Source organism: Rhinichthys klamathensis, unplaced genomic scaffold, assembly GCF_029890125.1.
Source record: "Rhinichthys klamathensis goyatoka isolate OS25496 unplaced genomic scaffold, OSU_Roscu_1.1 h1tg000269l_1, whole genome shotgun sequence".
Classification (NCBI taxonomy): domain Eukaryota; kingdom Metazoa; phylum Chordata; class Actinopteri; order Cypriniformes; family Leuciscidae; genus Rhinichthys; species Rhinichthys klamathensis.
The window spans coordinates 1,672,951-1,693,727 of NW_026606789.1; the positions used below are offsets into that span (position 1 = coordinate 1,672,951).

Sequence of the window (20,777 nt, forward strand, 5' to 3'; positions counted from 1 at the left end):
TGAAGGTGAGGGCGCTATACTAAAAAGGGTGGATGGTCCATACAGCTCGTGCAGTAACGAAGGGCTCCCGGTCTCCGTCTGGAACACTAGACATCCTGTGACGACAAATAAATGATCGATTATTCCCAGATCCATCCCCTCGCTCAGGATATGCCGTGTAGAGACAAATCAGACTCGCTTCCAGTGTATAATACTAAAACAAAACCTCAGTAACAAATTTACACAGGGCTGTACATGATGATGATTATGATCTTGCATGTCCCAGGGTTTAAAAAAAAAAAAAAAAAAAAACATAAAAAAAAGATACTGTGATACTTATTTGGAGTGGAATATTGCAAAGCATCTTGTATCAAACTCATATTTCTTGCACAGAGACAGCACCACAGCATTGCATTTGTCTTGGAACAGGTTACAAAAACCATTTTGACTTGATAAACCCATGCATTAATATTTTCACTGGTTATCGTTGAACATGAACAGCTCTTATGGGGGCCACAGTCATAGGATGCAAGGGGTCTACAAACATCATCCCTTTTTTTATAGCAAGTGCTGACAGCATTTTAAAGCGACATTTTCATTTGATACATGATAGAAAAAAAATATGCAGTGAATACATGCCAAGAATGTCAATGCTGTTTTTGTCCAATTGATGTGTTTTGAGTCTCTCATCTCTTCCTGTGTTACAGCGCCTCCCATAGTTGAGTTGCTGCAACAGCCGTTTTTCCAACACACACACACACACACAAAAGTCCAGATTGACTTTTCTTTTATCTCCCAACTTGAATAATCAGATGTCCAGATTGCAATGTAGTCAGCTACATTTCTGCCCTGAATGGAATGATGAAGATCAAGAAAACCAAGGCAAAATCAACTCAACACTTAAAAAGATGCATGCAACAAGTGGTCACATAGTATATATATAAATGTATATCTATATAAGTAATTGCTCTTTAGATATGCACAACACATGAGACGAATGATTGCAACAAAAATAGCATCTTCAAAATTCACAGTCTCATGTATTTCGTTACTATTTATTACATCTCACAGGTCAATAATGACGTTTGCATGGTAAAAACAATGGTGAATTTTGAGGAATGCTAAATGTTACGTCAGCTACTATCAGTTTGGGATTCAAAAGCTCCAAGTTTTGAGCTTTCGCCCCTGTTAGTGGTATCATAAATGAGGAATATCGTACATAGTCTTGCTCAGTGTATTTAACAGTTGCCGTCACGTGCCGATAAAGCGGAAAGTCGTTTCTTTTAGACCTTTTTTAATGCAGTAACGGAGCACAGCAACAGCTCAGAGGAATGTTTGGTGACGAGAGCTATATGGCACAGAGAGAAGGCAATCCAGACGGCACAAACAGCACCGATCTCATCTGACACTGTTCAAGTAATAAGCAAGTACATGTTCTGATGTTTGTCATAGAAACAGCACAGATGTAATAAGACTTTTTGCTTGTCTTGTGACACCATGTTCGCCGACGGAGGACATGATTATGTTTGGACGCAAAGACGGGGAAAAAACACAAAAAAACCACAAAAAAAAAAAATCATAATTAAAACAATGTAATTTTTCCAATATAAAAGGCAAAGAAAAGTATACAAAAAATAGAAAAATAATTACAGCAGTAGACATGGTGTTGGGAGGAATGGTGGTGCCAGACTATTTGGCCGAACAGTGTAATATTTTGGGACTGTTTAAGGCGTCCTCCACCAGATGTAGTTCCACCCCGTCGACTATCACATCTTTGACGCAGCCGACAAAGCCTGTGCTGTAAGCCTTGGGCAACCGGCGGGCTACGGACAGCTCCTCCAGACCACCTGAAGAGGAGAGGAAAGGAAAGGATCAGATCAAGTGTACATGATATACTGCACAGTACTTTATATTCACACAACAGACCTAAATAAACCATTTCAGGTCATCCAATCACAAGTGGACAGCATGAAATGGATACAGTAGTAAGACATCCATGTTATCACACTGCATGTGGGTCAATGATGCAATTTTTTTGTACTATTTCTGAATTTTATTGAAAGTATTTTTTTTATTAATGATTCATGATGTTTGTAAAAAAAAAAAAAAACTTTTCACCTTGAATTTAAAGATGGATAGGCCTATACATGCATTTATGGTGGAGGGAAAATATTTATATCTTATACTCAACATGACACATTTTCCTGAAAATGTAATAAATGTGTTTCAAAACATCATGAAACCAACATGAATTCAAAGAAATGTAAGATGTTACATTTTTTATGTTTTTTTTTACACTGTGGCCACTCATATATGTCACTGACCCACAGTATAAATGCATGTCTTTATGTAACCTGAGATATTACCCACCATGCAGGCGAGCTAAAGCGCTATATATTATTCAAGGGCGATGAACCGTCTGTGTGTTATGGAAACCCTGTGTAGAAGACTGTTAAAAACTTAATCACACCTGAGACACTGAGACTGTAATGTGGGGGTGTCAGAATGTGAACAGATAGAGACACAGCACTCAGGAACAGGTGGGAAGATCAAACAGTGTTTTTGGGAGGCCGGGCTCCGGGGACGTTCTCTGACAGCTCCGAATGAGAGTTAGCTCACCTCCCTCGGGGACCTGACACTGTCGGAAATCCAGCTCCGTCTCCCGCTCTTTCAGCATGCTGAAAAATGTCTCCCCCTGTTGCTATTCACTCAATTTCTCTTTCTCAAGTTCTCTTTCTCTCTTTTGCCTCCCCGTGTTTCCCCTTTAATCGGATTGTCTGCTTTGCAACGGGAGGATTGACGGGGCTAATTTCAAGTGAATTACATCTGAATAAGTAAATAAATAATGACATTTGAAAGAAGGGATTTTCGGAGGGAGCTCTTGATGTTCGGGCTGTCTGAGGATAATGTATTCTAGCCACCGGGCATTGACAGCACCTGTTCTACTGGCTGGCCTTGTGCTGAAATACTTTTCTCAACCTTATAAGAAGATTTTGCACCCTTAACATGGAATAAATCCTCTTTCTTAATCTTAATAGGGTTGGCAAAAGAGAATGGGATGTCAAACACAGAAACATTGGAGTATTTAAAAACACCCTATGGTACGGACTCATCCTTGAATTAATAATGAACTGTAATAAGGTAATATTGTGTCTTAACATTCACGCTTTTGTGAAGTACTTGTGTGTAGCCCTTCAAAAGCACTCGCTGTGGGGGAAGATCCAATTAGTCGTTACAAGCTAAGTGGGGACTATTCGGAGAAGGTGTACCTAGTTGGTTTGTAAATGAGCTACGATTGAGCAAAGCAGCGCAAGATGGACTTACCCAACCAGAGAGCGCCGTCTGTGTCCAGCTGTGTGGCAGCCAAGGGTGATGACCCAGTGACAGCTGCCTCATTACCAACCTGCAGTGAGCCATCTCTGAGCGCTCTGTGGAGAGTAGAGAAGCACAGGAAGACAGTGAGGCATCTAACACTGACAATCTAATTTTGCCTTCTGGCAAACCCATGGTTAATATGCACTAAATTTGCGGGAAACAAAACGGTAATAATGCGGGAAGAAAGAAGATTGTGGAATTTCACTGATAGTGGTAAACCTGCAGGAAACTTTGGACAATTTGCTACTGTTGGGAAACGTGTCTATAGCAAATATAATTGTCCGCCATTATTGGCAAACAGCTCTATGGCAAGCACTCTATGTCATTTACATTTTTTTTTATTATGTACTGTACATGCCATGCATGAATGTGTCAGCTAAGTAAAATTATTGTTTATAAATTAGACTTTGTTGAAATTGCAAGAATTGGTAGCATGTGTATAAATAGTAAGAAATTATAAACCAAGTTTTTGTTGTGTATCATGTTGCAGTGTTAAAGAAGAGTTAAAGAATTTATTTCCAATCTCCATTTTTTAAGCGAAGAAAATATTTGATTAAAAAAATTATATTTACTACTGTTCAAAAGTTTGGGGTCTGTAGGATCTTTTTTGAATAAATTGATACATTTATTAGCAGGATGCATTAAATTGATAAAAAAAATGACAAATAGATAAAAAAATTATTTCTCTTTCAAATAAATGCTGTACTTTTGAGGGATCATGTGACACTGAAGAATGGAGTAATGATGCTGAAAATTCAGCTTTGCATCACAGGAATAAATTAAATGTAAAAATGTATATAAAAAGAAAACAGTTATTTTAAATTGTCATATTTTACTGTATTTTTTATCAAATAAATGCAGCCTTGGTAAGAGACTACTTTTAAAAACATTACAATTATTACCTACCCAAAAACCTACCTCTGAATGATAGTGTAATATTACACAATATATTTTAAAATTAGACATTTAAAATTAGACAATTTAAAATATAAACAAATAATAAACAAATATAAATTGTACATTTAATAATAATAATAAAAAAGTCATTTTTATTAAGGGTCAATAAATTTGTTGGCAAGGCAAGTAGAAATCGAAACCAGGGGTTCCTAAACCAGGGGGATTTCTGTCCTATGAAGTTTGATATGATAGTAATCGAGTAGGCCAATTTAATAAAAAATATTTTATTTTATAGTTCAACTGTAAAATTTCGATGCTAACATTTACATTTTAATTTCTTTATTTACATACACTATGTATATGATAATGTACTGTATAATGTATACAGTATATGAAAAATTGTATATCCATAAAAACTTAAAATATTCTCACTCCGGTCTGGGTATGAACTATGATGTGAGTGTTGTTAAAGTCATCGCGGTGTTAAACGCAGAAAACGCTCTCATGCGCGTTCCATGGTGTGTGTACAGTACATGTGAAATGCTTTTTACAGACATATTTTTCGTATGTGTTGGTAGGTAGCTAAAATCCACGCAAGGGAACGGCAAGCAACACGTTCTTACGACCATGTTCCAAGTTCTCCGTACTTGGATGTTACTGACGATTTTACAAGATCCAAGATGGTTAGGTTTTTCGAAGCTCATCGTTGCTGTCATACAACAGGTCCATTTAATCAAATCTGCAAATTCGTTGGAAGAACAAAATTAGCCAGAGATCAGTTATCACAATGAGAAGATCTGGCATCTGTTAAATCATCTCAGATATATTAAGCGAGGTAGGAAGAACGGACCCCATGTCTCTAAAAGACAACAGTGCTGAGTTGAACAGACGACAGAGATAAATCAACAGAACTGAAACAGCCTTTCGTGACATTTGACTTCTCCAGTGTAGTGCAATCGGATGCAGAATACAGCGCAGTGATTGGACTGGACGAGTTTCTTCTCATTAATAATCGCTTTGAGACCCTAAAAACACTGTTGTTACAAGTCGCACGTTTGCGCTTTACTTTGAAACACACAGCGCATATATTTATTAGTGCTGTCAAACGATTAAAATATTTAATCGAGATTAATCGCATTAATGTCATAGTTAACTCGCGATTAATCACAATTAATCGCACATTTTTATCTATTCTAAATGTCTCTTGATTTCTTTTTGTCCCATTATTTTTTCTCATTTTAATGCTCTTATCAACATGGAAAAGTGGATCGGCTTGCTTTGTGCAAATGTTTTTTTATTGAAAACAACATTGGCATATACTGTGTTCAATTTCACACTAAAACATTCTCACTTGGAGCAAATAATCTCTCACACAATGTAACACTGTCCATCAATAAAAGGGTGAAAGAAATATTGACGAGGTCCTGATATTGACGAGGGGGCGGAGAATTCGCATCAGCTGTGTGTGTGTGGTTGGCCATTAAGTGGTATTTCAGACTGGACGTGCTGCGATGATAGCTCAGTTCACAACGACAAAACACACAAGATCACTTTGGTCTTGTCAATGGGACCATTTGGCAACTTTTTAAAAGTAAACTTTCAATTCAGAATCTTATTGGCATCCATTTCGGCGTCTCGCGCTCGTCATCCACTCAAAACGTAACGTTAACCTACTATTTGACCGGCTCGCAAGCCCAAACGAGTGTGTGCTGCGTGCCTGTTGTTTTTTTTTCCGGTCTAGCTAGATCCGCTTGCGCTTTAGTCGACGAAGCAACAAAACGCCTGCCGCGTCCTGTTGCAAAAGCATGTGAAAAAAACTACAAAGTTTGCTAGGCCAAAAAGACCGTTAATCGCGCGATAAAAAAATGAACGCCGTTAAAATGGGTTTGCGTTAACGCCGTTAATAACGCGTTTAACTGACAGCCCTAATATTTATATAACTAAATCGCATCCTTTGCGATTAGAAAAATCACACTAATATAGTGGTTTCTATTTAATGTTGGTGTATCGTGCAGCCCTAGACTAAATTGTTTGTGAGAGAGTGTGTGTGTCATTCACTGAAATGTAAATTTAGCTGCAGCCAGGTGACTTTGCCTGAAGAAAAGATTCCTTACTGTTGAGTCCTGTAAATATCTGCAACTACACTATGACAAAGCTGAGGCAATGGCTGAATAACTCTTGGTGTTTTACCTGCTGGCCTTGATTCGTATCCAGTGGTTGGTGTTGACCCGTACAGAGGAGCGCAGCACCACAGGCTTGGAGCCGAGGTCATAGGTCATCTGCACACGGCCGTCCACGATGGCGAGGGCGATGTAGTCGGAACGTTCTACTCCCTTGCCGCTCCACAAAATCAGACCATGAGTAGCCTCAGTCTTGATGCTCAGCTCGAATTTATTCACCAGCAGGGCCTTCTCACTAGATCAAAAAGAGAGGAAATGCTATCACAAATCCATTGTCGTCTCAGAGACGCGAAGTTAATCACAGGATGTGCATGAAACCCTGAGACTTACCTGCTGTTTAAACAACAACAGTGATGGAATTATGTGTGAAAACGTAGCTTCGATACAGTCAAAAACCCGGGGAGGGCTTGATAAGCTAATGAACAGACTGAGCAGTTGTGGGTCCTCATGAAACTAGATAAACTAGGTCACGGTGAATGGGTTTTTGAACACGAATGCATGCGTATGCGTGTGTGAGAGGGCTGGTGACACACTTTAGGTTATCTCCAAGTTAACACTTCCTATTTTGCCTTGAAGCTCTAGATTTCCTCTTCCTGCGCGGGGAGCGCTAAGGAAGGATGCCCATTGCAGCTGCCGTCTGATGTGTGTTTTGATCTGGTTCCCTGGATGCAGCCTTCTCTTGTAAGGCATAGAGAAGGTGACATCTGCATGTCCTCGGGGAGGACTGTGACAGGGAGCCGATTGCATCCAACACCCTCTGCAAGTACACACATATACGCCACAAAGGAAAAGCTGCTATTTTTACAACAATTCCTTTGTTCTCAGTGGTGTACCTGTAGTCGCTGGCATCAAGAGAGCCATTATTTGAGCGAGCAAGCTTGTTTGTTAGTCAGAATAGCGAGTGTGTGGGGGGTTGTTTGCTAAATCAGGAAACATGTAAACAGGAGTAAGACAAGTAACAACAACACGAAAAAAGACAAAGACAAAACGGAGAGTGACAAGACAACGGACACGACACACAGAAGAAAAGAAATCAGATGGCGAATGTGCTCGCATCTTCACACCACATCACGACGAATAGAAACACTTTCTCCAAGGGTGTGTCGAACGCAACCAAACTGTGATATCATCTATGGTGTTTATCTGTTGTACATTAGCTGTGTTTCCTCTCAGGTTGAAGCTCAGGTGAATAAATAGGCAGGTATGTTTTTGTATTCGAGAATTGAACCTAGAAAGAGTCCATCAAACAATACGTGTTGTCTTGAGGAATGATTCATCTGAAGACGGGCGTGAAATCAGACGGCGTCCTCTCCAAGCCTGCCTGCACTGACAACTCAAATTTCAAATCACAATATTAGCAGCTCTACTAACAACTTGAGAATTGGAAATAACATCTTAATTTGTTTGATTAAAAAGACAGAATTTCATTATGTAAATGCTCTTGATGTGCCCGAATAATAATTTGCTGTAATTGAATTCTTTCCCGATGAGACGCATGTAATGTGCTGACTGGACTCTTTCCACAGGCCTTCCCTTCGCGCGGCCCCAGGCCAGGGCTTCGGCATCAGGGCAGCTAACTGTGATTATACACCACTCTGCTGAGCGCATTATTGCTTATGTCCCATTAGGATCTCAAGCATCTAGAACATTCTAAAGGGCTTAACCCCTTAAAGCTGGATTACATTTACAAAAAACAGATCTACTTAAGGTATTTTGTTTAATAAAATGCATAATAGGGTGGTGCATTATTTTTTCATTCACACCAGAAGTGATCAGACTTAAAGAGTGATTCACACTGTCCACCTATAGAGGGCAGTGGCTCACATGGGAATGGTCATTAAACACGTCTCACGTCTTAGCAGGCACACAGAATATTCAGTTGCAGAACTAGATGCTTTTTGTGTATTTACAAAGTTTCTTATGCTTACCAAGGCTGCATTTATTTGATCAGAAATACAGCAAATATAGAAATGGTGTGAAATATAATTACAATTTATAATAACTGTTTTCTATTTGAATATATTTTAAATGTAATTTATTCCTGTGATGGCAAAGTAGAATTTTCAAATGCTGATTAGCTGCTCAAGAAACATTTCTTATTATTACCAATAATTATTATTATTATTTCCCCCCCACAGTATACTTGGATTCACAAAGAAAAAATCTTTAAAAAAGAAAAAAATAGAAATCTTTTGTTATATTGAATGTGTCGTTATTGTCACTTTTTTTCTGCCCTTGCTTTATAAAAAAACAAAAATCTTACTACACTATATATAATCATTTAAATAGTGGCTGTCATAGAAATGTAATGTTTTAGACATTCATTTTGACAGAATTAGGACATTAACAATATATTAATAAACACAATATTAAATATTTAAGTTTTCTTTCTTTTTTTGTTTGTTTATAACCATTTCTTCACAACAGTTCATTCCATCTTCCAACTTCAAACAATAGAGCACATCACATACTGAAATCCATTCTGCGCATTTTGCCCCAAAATCAGCATAGAAAACACAAAAAAGTCCAAATATTCCATTTAGGATTGCATATTAGACAAATAAACATGTCTGAGACATATTACAAATGATTTCAGTGTGCAAGCTGTGACATGCTACCCGACAAAAGCCCTGGCCTTTAGCCTCTGCTGGGGGACTGAGTGTGGGAGGACGGCGTGCCATTGGAAACAGTTCAGGCAGAGGGGACTCACCTCTGGTCAGACGGGTTCTCCAGTGACTCAGGGCTTAGAGGAGCAAGGGAAGAAATGATAGGCATGCAATAAGTGCAAAAGGGTGGAGGGGAAGAACAGGGATCGCATAACACACAGACAAGAAGACCTGCGTTAAGAAGTTAGACTGACCTCACTAAATTATTCTAGTGTTTCAGTTGTTATGCCAGCATAGGCAAAGAAATAACACTGGGAGACTTTATAAGCAGTACCAGTGGTACTGGCACATTGTTTTATTGTTCTGAGCTGTCATATGGTTGAGTTACTGCAATTTGTCAGCAATTCCATCACTCTCGTCTCGACCAGTCAAGTGAGCGAGAAAGTGAGAAAAAGAGTAACTACATGAGTGTACAGTATGTTTGAAAGACTGGTCGTATTCGATCAAATTCTAAAACCTATGGAGGCAGCATTGGTTCACTTAACTTAATTATTATGCTAAAAGATCGATCTTAATCATATTTTGCCCAAATTCTATGGCAGTATCATATGTATCTAGTGCACAACTCAAGATAATGGACAAAACGAGACATATATTTCATTAAGTACAGACAACCGTCAAAAAATTGTTCAGTGTAATTTAAATGAATGACTATTTTACTCAATATTTGAGTGTGCCATGTATTTTATGTTGTTATGCTATAGTGTGCTGTTAGCAACATGCTAACGTCAAACTACTGAATGACTATTTTACCCAATATTTGAGTGTGCCATGTATTTTATGTTATGCTATAGTGTGCTGTTAGCAACATGCTAACGTCAAACTACTGAATGACTATTTTACCCAATATTTGAGTGTGCCATGTATTTTATGTTGTTATGCTATAGTGTGCTGTTAGCAACATGCTAACGTCAAACTACTGAATGACTATTTTACCCAATATTTGAGTGTGCCATGTATTTTATGTTATGCTATAGTGTGCTGTTAGCAACATGCTAACGTCAAACTACTGAATGACTATTTTACCCAATATTTGAGTGTGCCATGTATTTTATGTTGTTATGCTATAGTGTGCTGTTAGCAACATGCTAACATCAAACTACTGAATGACTATTTTACCCAATATTTGAATGTGCCATGTATTTTATGTTGTTATGCTATAGTGTGCTGTTAGCAACATGCTAACGTCAAACTACTGAATGACTATTTTACCCAATATTTGAGTGTGCCATGTATTTTATGTTGTTATGCTATAGTGTGCTGTTAGCAACATGCTAACGTCAAACTACTGAATGACTATTTTACCCAATATTTGAGTGTGCCATGTATTTTATGTTATGCTATAGTGTGCTGTTAGCAACATGCTAACGTCAAACTACTGAATGACTATTTTACCCAATATTTGAGTGTGCCATGTATTTTATGTTGTTATGCTATAGTGTGCTGTTAGCAACATGCTAACATCAAACTACTGAATGACTATTTTACCCAATATTTGAATGTGCCATGTATTTTATGTTGTTATGCTATAGTGTGCTGTTAGCAACATGCTAACGTCAAACTACTGAATGACTATTTTACCCAATATTTGAGTGTGCCATGTATTTTATGTTGTTATGCTATAGTGTGCTGTTAGCAACATGCTAACATCAAACTACTGAATGACTATTTTACCCAATATTTGAGTGTGCCATGTATTTTATGTTGTTATGCTATAGTGTGCTGTTAACAACATGCTAACGTCAAACTACTGAATGACTATTTTACCCAATATTTGAGTGTGCCATGTATTTTATGTTGTTATGCTATAGTGTGCTGTTAGCAACATGTTAACGTCAAACTACTGAATGACTATTTTACCCAATATTTGAGTGTGCCATGTATTTTATGTTGTTATGCTATAGTGTGCTGTTAGCAACATGCTAACGTCAAACTACTGAATGACTATTTTACCCAATATTTGAGTGTGCCATGTATTTTATGTTGTTATGCTATAGTGTGCTGTTAGCAACATGCTAACGTCAAACTACTGAATGACTATTTTACCCAATATTTGAGTATGCCATGTATTTTATATTGTTATGCTATAGTGTGGTGTTAGCAACATGCTAACGTCAAACTACTGAATGACTATTTTACCCAATATTTGAGTATGCCATGTATTTTATATTGTTATGCTATAGTGTGCTGTTAGCAACATGCTAATGTCAAACTACTGAAATCAAGTTGAGTTTCTATATGTGTGTTGTGCTTTTCTGCTTCCTAAGATTGCAGCTGCCAATGTAGGCAGCAATGTAGCTTACTAGTATTGGAACTGAGCTAAATAAGACACTTGTTTTTGTCAAAAGGCCAATTATATAAATAAAAACACATTTAGGAACAGGTCACTGAAGGGTAAGAATGGGTAAATTGATCCAAGGCTGCTGAGCTAAAGAGAATGAATAAAGACATATGAAGAGCACAGTAAATACTAACAGAAATATGACTCTACTGCCACAGATGGGGCGCCACTATGCTGACGCCCTCTAAGGAATTCATTCATTTTAAGGGCTCTGCTCAAAACCAGATCAAGCTAAATTGATGATACTCGTTCTGAAGGGCTGGTCAGCTTTCTTGGTTGAGATTAATTTTAATCTGGCACTTCATTTGTAGAGGAAGTGACACGCATTAAACCCCAGGAAGAGTGAAAGTCAATGAAGAGGGCCTTGTCCCTAACTGTTATTGATGCCCGCGGTGGCTCGCTTTCTCTACTGGACGGAGCCTCTTTAATTGCGGCCAGTTTTCTGAGAGACAAATCCTTGATTAATGTGCCACTTTCACTTTCATCCTTTGGCACAATTATTAGAAATCACTGGGAGCGATTTGACAAACAAAGTGACGTGGCTTAAAAGCCAGGCAGGAACTTTTCATGAGCATAATACATAACATAATTCCATTTAATCAAGTTGCCAGCTTTTTAAGGGCTCAGTGCAGCCACTTAGACACTTAATTACATTCAGAAACAAATAATTTAAAATAAGGAACACTATAACAGATTGAACATTTCTCTAATGGGGCAGTAAAATGCCATTTAAACCAAGCTGTAAATACGAACTAAATATTGATGTATATTGTGATTTAAAGCGGTGTAAAGTTAAATAACACATATTTGCAGTTAAACAGGGCTTCATTCTTTTTTAACATAAGAATATACACAGGCGTATTTCCAAAGTCAGTTTAAGTATTTCCATGCATGATTCCTGTAGGAATCTATCAGTGTATCACAATGCTCATCATTATTCATGCCAAGCATGCATTCCTGATACTGGTTTCTGATGCAGCTGATGAAAATGCAACCTTTCCTGGAAATAATATGTAATAGATGAGCCCTGCATTTTTCAAAAATATTTTTCTGAATGTGATGTAAATGGGAGTACAAGGAAAAGACCAATGCTTTATATTGGGTTAAGTTGATGGTTTGTCTTAAAAAATGTTAGTTTTGCTTATTTCAATACATCCCAGAATGTCTTTGGGTTACTTACTCTGGGATCTCATTGGTCAGTTGGCTTGAGAGCAGAAGGAAGACAACAGACACTCAAATGAGACAGACAGACAAGAGCAAAGACAACAGAAGCCATGTGTACAGAGACAGACAGATTGACACAAACAAACACACAACACATAACAAACAGGAGTGACGCTGTGTGTCCTTCATTAAGGTTCGCCCCATGTTCAGCACACTAGTTTGTGAATTAAGTGGTAAGATGTGCATTTCACAGTGGTATGATCAGTCGATGTGGCAGTGAAAATCAGCAATGATGTTAACATCTGTCTAATATGAACAAAATATGTAAAAAAAAAAATGTCTTCACTGATTTATAAGTAGAGCTGGGAGGATCGATTAATTTTATATGGACGGTTCTATGAATGAATCCGTTTAAGAAATTGTTAACTGATTCATTCACATTCATGTACACTTTGTTGTAGTCAAATATTTCACTAAATTCTGCTGTTCATCTCATGTTTTTGCATGTTTCTAATTCAGATTGATGTATATCACTATAATTGAGATCCTCGTTGTTTTGTACCGAATAGATACTTTTCTGGTTGTAAAAGTAAATGATATCACCTGATTTCTATACATTTTAAACAGTTTTATAGTTTAAAATATATTGGCTTCTTAGTTAGCTTTACTTAAGTTAACCACTTAATGTTAGTAACCTTTAGTGTAGCTATCTACTGCTTTCAAAAGGCTAGTTTCACTGTAAAAATACTTTAAATTATGAGTAGCTTTGAAAGCACCATTTTAACACTGGTGGAGACACTGCAATAGAATATATAACACTTGTGATGGGTTCAAAAATTCAATCCTTTCTATTCGAAACCGAATAAATGTTGACGTAATTGGTGCTTGCTGGACCACTGACACATCAGACCAACCAGAGGAAGAGAAATCATCTGATAAGTGAAGGAGGAAGCAATTATCAAGACAAGATCATCCATGGTGCTTTAGGATATGTGTGGTAGAGAAAACGTGTGGTTTTGAGATTACAGCGATGGTGGAGGAAGGTTCATTACAGCACATAAGCGTGGTACATCGCAGTGCAGTCATGAGACTCCTTCGGGTGCTACGCTAATTGGAACCAGCCAGGGTTCATGGAAACCAAAGAGACAGGCCAGTGGAAGTGGTAATTGATGAGATCAGGCCATTAGCTGAAACGAGGAAGTACGTTGGACCTTAAATGAGGCCGGAGTAATCTAGCTTGTCATCACCCCTCATTGACTGCTAATATAGAAATGCAGTCAATGCAGCTCAGGGCGGATAGTGATGATTGGGCAGGCCATTGACATGAGGACGTGCGCCTGTATTACCTCTTGGTGACTCCGTTGTGATATTCGATGAATGTATGGCCATCAAATGCAATGGCCTCTGTGTCCCCAGCAGATTTCTCGAATATTGCTGAAAGGGAGGAGAGAAGACAAAGTGAAATTACACCAATCGAAGTGAGACACAGCACTGTTTAATTAAAGCAAAGGAGGAAAGCGTGATATATCGCAGGCTTCATGCTTGTGTGGCTTAATTAAGGTTAAAGATACAACAGTAGGACCCAGCAAGGTTAATGAGGTGAGCAAAATTCTTGGGTTTTGTGACTGTGCCAATGTGCGTTTGTGATAAGCATACAAATCATGCAAGGACGATGACTGATATTATTTGTGAAAGTTTGGAGGCGTGGATTTAGCTAAATCTACATATGGAGCACATGGATTGGCTAAAGCTGCCATGAGCGATTTCTTTTAAGTAAGTCGTATGTTGATGTATGCTAAAGACGTATGCAAATCTTGCCTTAAAGGAGTGTGAAGGAGTTGGAGGAGAGGCTGTACTGGGTAATACGATTTTGAATTAAAAAAGTGATGAAATAAGGCACTTACCGTCCTGGCAGTGCTGTCCGGCGAATCCATGGCGGCAGACGCACTCATAACTGTCCAACTGGGGGTTGCAGCGGCCTCCGTTCTCACAAACATCATTGGAGCAAGGGTGGTAGGGATACATGGACACATCACTGGATTGAAGGGCATTGTCAGCTTTCAGGATTGGAATTCCCATCAGAGTAATCTATGGAGACAGATATAGGTTTAATATAGATATCGTTTTTTAAATCCAAATATAAGTTTTACTTCTTCCAGCCAAACAGCTACTTATGAAGTGTTTTAGCAAATCGCATTTAGGTCTGGCTTCATTCTGGCAAGTAACACATTTTTCTATTCTCCATTTATTTCCCAATGGTTAAAACAAGGTTTATTCTCACTAAATATCGTGTTTCACTCTGAAATGCATCAATAGATGGAAGTAAAATGGGTTTTAAATGGAAATTCATGACTTTAATGCATCTGTAAATGCTCTCACCTTCTGAATGGCCCCTTTGAAACCATCTTTGATCGCAGCAGCTCTGGCTACTTTGCGGAAATCAGGGGCTCCGCCCACAAAGAGCGACTCCTTCAGATTAAGATCTGTGTGCTGATTCTGGAGAGTACAAAAATGGGCATGAGAAACCACATGAACTGTTCCTCATCCTCTATTCACTCTTTTAGCTATCACACTTTAATGCAAACCCTTACGAAATGGCTACAATTTTTTATGGGTGATCTAGTAGAGCAACTGCAGTAAAAAGAAACCAGTGTAAAAGAGGATGGTTTACTGTACATCAGCAGGCTTATTGATTCAACTTTCACACCTAATCCGTATCCACATCAACGTGAGTGTTGTATTACAGAACCATAATAGATTTAAGCTCAGTTCTCTGAATGGTAAATGACTCTAAATCTAACATATAAGACAGGAGAAAAAAGTGAGGGAAAAAAAAGTGAGAGATAATTGAAGCAATTGAAATGAGGACGATTGATATGGATGGTTTTTTAATGAAAGAGTGTAATGGATGCCTGATTGTTCCTCGGACCATTAAAATCTCAAGCTGTAAACTCTAATTGGTGTATCGCTCACGACGCAGATGACCATGAACTAAGCATTTCTCCAACCGGTGTGAAAATCGCTTTAGTTACAGTGGGATTTTTCTGCATGAGGCTCTACTTAAAAAGAATTAAAAATCTTTATTTTATGTAGGCCAATAATTGCCTTGGGGGAAAGGCAAGTTAATTGCTGGGGAAAAAAAAAGATGGGACATCAACAGCAATGCCAGTTTCTGACGTGTGGTCCAGCTCTCATCCCAGTGATATAAAAAGAAGAATAGCTGAGTACGGATAAAGGCAATGGCTTGAAAAGCTTTGGCTATGGAACAAGGGGCCAGTTCAAGCATGTGGTTGGGCCAAGACAGCATAGCCATGAATGTTTTCGCCCAGCTGCTGTTTCATGTGGTCAGAGACGTGTGCAATGAGAAGTCTTGACATAAAGATGCAATGCACCGACTGCCACAGGCTGGGAGAGGCATTTTCACTCTCCTGTTCTCTGCCAGAACGAGCTGAGACTGAGATTGAGCAGGTGAAGTGAATAGTTAACTGCCAGTGTTTTTTAGGAACCTTCCCCAAGGGCCCCAGAAGCATCATGCCCACTCAAACTCAGATTTCTGAGCCAAGAATTTGAATGCAATTTCCAAGAAAAGTTTGTATCTTCAATAATTAAGGTACATGATTGTTGTAGGTAAAAAAAAAAAAAAAAAAAAAATTTCCTTCGATGGTAGAAATGTTTCCAGTCTGACCAGTAGATTCTATTACTACCAGAAATTCAAAGCTTCTTTACAATGAAATACAATGAAAATGATGCCTTGCTATAGGATTCAGTTCCAATTTTACTTGCAATAAATAAATACATAAACAAAGACCCAATAATACTATACATAAATAATAAAAAAAGTATTATTAATTATATACCAGCATTCAAAAATTAGGGGTCAGTAAGAAATGAATACTTTTATTCAGCAAGGGCGCATTTAATTGATCTAAAGCGACAGTAAAGACATTTATTATGTTACCAAAGATTTCTATCTTAAATAAATGCTGTTATTTTGATCTTTACTTTATTTTTTATCAAATAAATTCAGCCTTGGTAGGCAGACTTCATCAAAAACCTAAATCTTAGCGACCCAAACTTTTAAATGTTAGTGTACAGTATATAAACATATTTATATATACAATTATACATATACACTACTATTCCAAAGTTTGAGGTTCAAAAGTTACACACAAGTCCCTGAGTCCCATTGGATGCTAAAAAGAAACACTACCACAAGACTATCATGTCTCACACTTAAAAATAGAATCTCCTTCTCTTTGGTCATGTCTTATGTTGCCTAGGGCACTAAGTGAGCCAGGACTGTCATTGGTACCACCTCAAACAAACAAACAACAACAAAAAAAGTGCATGACGCCCCAGAAGGGTCCAAAAACAAATGTGCCAAAAGAACAACTCCTAGCTCTGTACCACGCTCTCTTCCTCTCACATCTCTTTCTTCTCTTGATAACACTCCCTTTCTCTCCCACGCCAGCAGCCTTTTTCTTGCAGTCTACATCCACAGTGAGGTGGTTTAATGGCCCTCCCACGCGAGACTAATGAAGACGTTTCATTGTTGTTGGAAGGGTGATGAAACAATGGTGGTCAAATGATAACTATCCCCCGTCGCCCCCATACCAGCTGGTCTGAGGTGAAAGCCAAATCTCTCTCTATGTCTCTTTCCATTCAGCATATGGAATGGTTTGAAGAGAAGAAAAAAACCCTCCCCTCCGATTCGTTTGATCCTCTACCAGATCTTGACTAATGGACAATGAAGCTGAAATGGACAGTTGCTTTTGGTGGGAATGAGGATGTTGATTTCGAGAAAGCGATTTCAGACTTTAGTCATTACCTTGCGTGATTTCTTATATCCAGACAGCACACAAAAAGAGCACAGGGGAAGGAAGAAAAAAAATGTTACCAGTGAAGAAAACACAGAAGATGTCAGTACACACAGAACCGCATGCAGAAAACTATAAGCCTGAGGAATAAAATATTCACAAGCGTAACTCAAGCAAGACACTTAGCATGCAGGTCGCAAATAAATAAATATATGTGTGTGTGGATAGTGCCTCAGAAACAAATGTTCAGAGTAAATCAGAAATGGCATTAAAGTCGTGCTATGTTTTACACTACTGCACCCACATTATTTATATTTGCTTTGTGATATGGCGGTGTATATTAGAGTCTGTTCAGTGGAACGGCTGAGGCCATCGAGGCAATATGAAAATATTTCTCATGGGGTTTTGCTTCGGGCGGCCCCTTTGGAACAAGACCCTTTTGGTTTCTTCACATTTTTCCCTCTCTCATCCTCTTACGCTCCGCTTTAATAGGATTTTCCTGCCTCTACTGCTGCGATGAAACACAATTATCATACGTAGGAAGGTTTAATGATGGAAAAAGGCACACTTAAGTGCCTACGCGCAAGACTACATCAAGCTAATCACAAATTACACTATTTGGAATAACTAGAGGATGAGAGAGTTTCAAGATTATTACATGGCCTCGATTTGTGTACGAGAGCTGCCTGATTGTTCTGCTGTCGTACTTTGAGTTTGACACGAGCTCAGGCAGAGGCTGCTGGGATTGATCTGAGTGGGTGCGAATCTGTAGCACAACAGACAGAGTCATTTCCACATGGCAATTAAAAGCAAAGGGAGGGCAGAGATAAAAGACCAAATATACGGTACGAAACGTAAAAGGAGGAAGTTTCGAAAGCTTCCCACACATGCACCCCAGACCCTGCGTGAAAGGCAGACATTGAACTAAACTTCAAAGAATATGCAAAACAAAGCATGACTTTCTGGTCAATACCACTTATGGTAATATCATGGTTTCTTTGAAACGTACCATGATAATACCATAGTATTAGGGGTGGGCAATATAACAGTAGACACGATAACCGGAAGAAATTTGTCAACTGGTCGAGATTTTGGACCATTATCTCTATCGCAATTACGCTCATGTGATGTTGCTGTGTCAACGGTCATGGAAGCTAATCAATCAATTTTGGTCATGAAAGCTAATCATTTGAATGTGTTTTAAGCATTGCAGTTATAAAACAAGAGAAGTGCCATAAGCAGCGAAAGAACTAATTTTACTATATACACGCGCTGTCAGAGAGACGCACGCACATAAAGCCGAGGCTCATACAGTGCACAATTACTTAACTGAGTTCATTTTGCCGCCTTTTTGGGCTTGAACGGTCAAATACACACACTTATGTGTCAAAATGCCCATCTTTGCAAGTATCCTCGTAAACAGTCATTTAAGTTATAAGTGAACGTAAACAGTTGAGAAAGAAAACACATGTGTAACAGTAATATACCCGTGCATTCGCTCTTAAAGTGACAGCAGACTTTCTGTCATTAATGTTAATCAAACAACAAAAGAGAAAATCTCTCACTGTTCTTGACTAAATCACTTTTGTAACTTTAATGAGAATAAATGTATATTTAAATGTACATAGTGACGACTATGCAGTGTTTTTTTAATACATTTGATTCCTTTATACAATTTATGTAGTATTTCATTTGTTTCTTTGTTCTATTGTAGTTTGTTGTTCTTTTGCTTGTAATTAGTTTCTTTGTTCTTATTTTATCACCGACTGTTTACTTGTCTTAAAGGGATAGTTCACCCAAAAATGAAAATTCTGTCATCATTTACTCACCCTTATGTTGTTCCAAACCTTTATGAGTTTCTCTCTTCTGTTGAACTAAACAGAAGATATTTTGAAGAATGTTGGTACGTAACTATACAGTTGACGGTAGCCGAAGTAGAAGGAAAAAAAAAATACTATGGAAGTACATGGCTACCATCGACTGTCTGGTAACCAACATTCTTTAAAATATCTTCTTTTGTGTTTAGTGGAAGTAATCCCTATCCCTTTAAAAAAAAAAACGAACTTAGGCTAGTGTTTTGTGATATTGAAATTGGTGACAAGAATTATAATGACATTTCAATGGTATCAAAAATTTGGATGCCATAAAACCTTATTTATAGCAAAAATAACTATATTGTGATATATATCGTTATCGTGAAATAAGATTTTGGTCATATCGCCCACCCCTATATAGCATTATCTGAAATGTCAATATCATGGTACATGAATATGGTAATCATTCAATTCCATGTTATATAGTGGGGTCCAAAAGTCTTTTTTAAGTCTTGATTTAATTAAATGTTTTTTATTGCAATTTACACTAGTAAAAAGTTGATTTGAAAAACTGAATATGAATTTCAGAATGTATGTGGTATTTGGTTTGTACCTCTTTTACTTCAATTACAACAGCACTTGAGCTGCATAAACTTCACAAGTTTGTGTCAAACCTGATGATCATGTTCTCCAGCATTATTTGAGATGATCTACAGACCATCACAAGCTTCAAAAGAAGCAAGAACATCTCAATCATTATTAGTGTCACAAATTTACTTACTGGATTAGTCACCTATAAATAGAGTAGAATCTGAAATATTTCATTATTTTCAGCCAAAACTTTTGAACACCACTGGATATCAAAGTACCATCACAGTCCTTTTTGACAAGGGAGGGAACAGCTAGTTTGACTAGTTCTTGTTTGTGGCCTTTATTGGGCAGCATAAGCATAAGAGTGTTCTCATACCGGCGCCTCTCCTCTGACGGGGTCTTTGCCGTTAATGCTGATCTCTCCCTTTCTGCTGGCCCGCTCCAGATTCACTGTATTCCACTCGTTCAGCTTGATTTTTTCTTTACTCCTGTGCACACACACACAAAAGATTATTTAAAGTTTATATAATAAACTTAATAGCAATATGAAAATAAACCCAAAAGCTACAGTTCCTCTAATAGGCGACTGAACACAACACATACGAGTAATTTGAGTTTAATTTAATTCGAATATAACTTTACAGGGTGTTGTTTACCTAATTACAGCCGGCCCTTTGCCCAGGTCATATCTAAACTCTAGGATCCCATCATTCAGGGACAGAGAGATGAAATCTCCTTTGCCGTCCGTCTTTTGACCATTGTAGAAAATCATGCCTTTGGAGTCATTGGCCAACAGAACGACAGTCATGCTGAATTTTTGCCTATGGACAAATAAGCATAGTTCAATTAGACTCATAACAGGGGGTTTTCTTCCTTGATACAGGCAAAAAGTAATGTGAGAAATAAGGTTCATTCAGTCTACAAATCTTCATGAATGGGTCAAAATGGCAGAA

General features: G+C 38.0%; 1 protein-coding gene across 14 annotated transcripts in view; it reads right to left on the bottom strand.

Moving 5' to 3' along the window:
- Nucleotides 1-618: 618 nt before the first annotated feature.
- The window catches only part of agrn (agrin), a 244,172-nt gene continuing 224,013 nt past the window's right edge, over nucleotides 619-20,777 (bottom strand). For 7 of the 14 annotated variants that reach the window (XM_056268104.1, XM_056268113.1, XM_056268102.1 and 4 more), the window contains 11 exons: nucleotides 20,481-20,645; nucleotides 20,201-20,312; nucleotides 17,431-17,442; nucleotides 14,982-15,098; nucleotides 14,507-14,690; nucleotides 13,949-14,036; nucleotides 12,619-12,642; nucleotides 9,142-9,174; nucleotides 6,442-6,666; nucleotides 3,304-3,407; nucleotides 1,018-1,826 (listed from right to left, as the gene is read on the bottom strand). In XM_056268104.1, the coding sequence (XP_056124079.1) occupies nucleotides 1,669-1,826; nucleotides 3,304-3,407; nucleotides 6,442-6,666; nucleotides 9,142-9,174; nucleotides 12,619-12,642; nucleotides 13,949-14,036; nucleotides 14,507-14,690; nucleotides 14,982-15,098; nucleotides 17,431-17,442; nucleotides 20,201-20,312; nucleotides 20,481-20,645 (1,222 nt within the window). In that variant the 3' untranslated portion in view covers nucleotides 1,018-1,668. Of the gene's footprint in view, nucleotides 829-1,017; nucleotides 1,827-3,303; nucleotides 3,408-6,441; nucleotides 6,667-9,141; nucleotides 9,175-12,618; nucleotides 12,643-13,948; nucleotides 14,037-14,506; nucleotides 14,691-14,981; nucleotides 15,099-17,430; nucleotides 17,443-20,200; nucleotides 20,313-20,480; nucleotides 20,646-20,777 lie in introns of those variants that run through there. The other 7 variants (XM_056268108.1, XM_056268112.1, XM_056268101.1 and 4 more) reach the window with 6 other exon arrangements.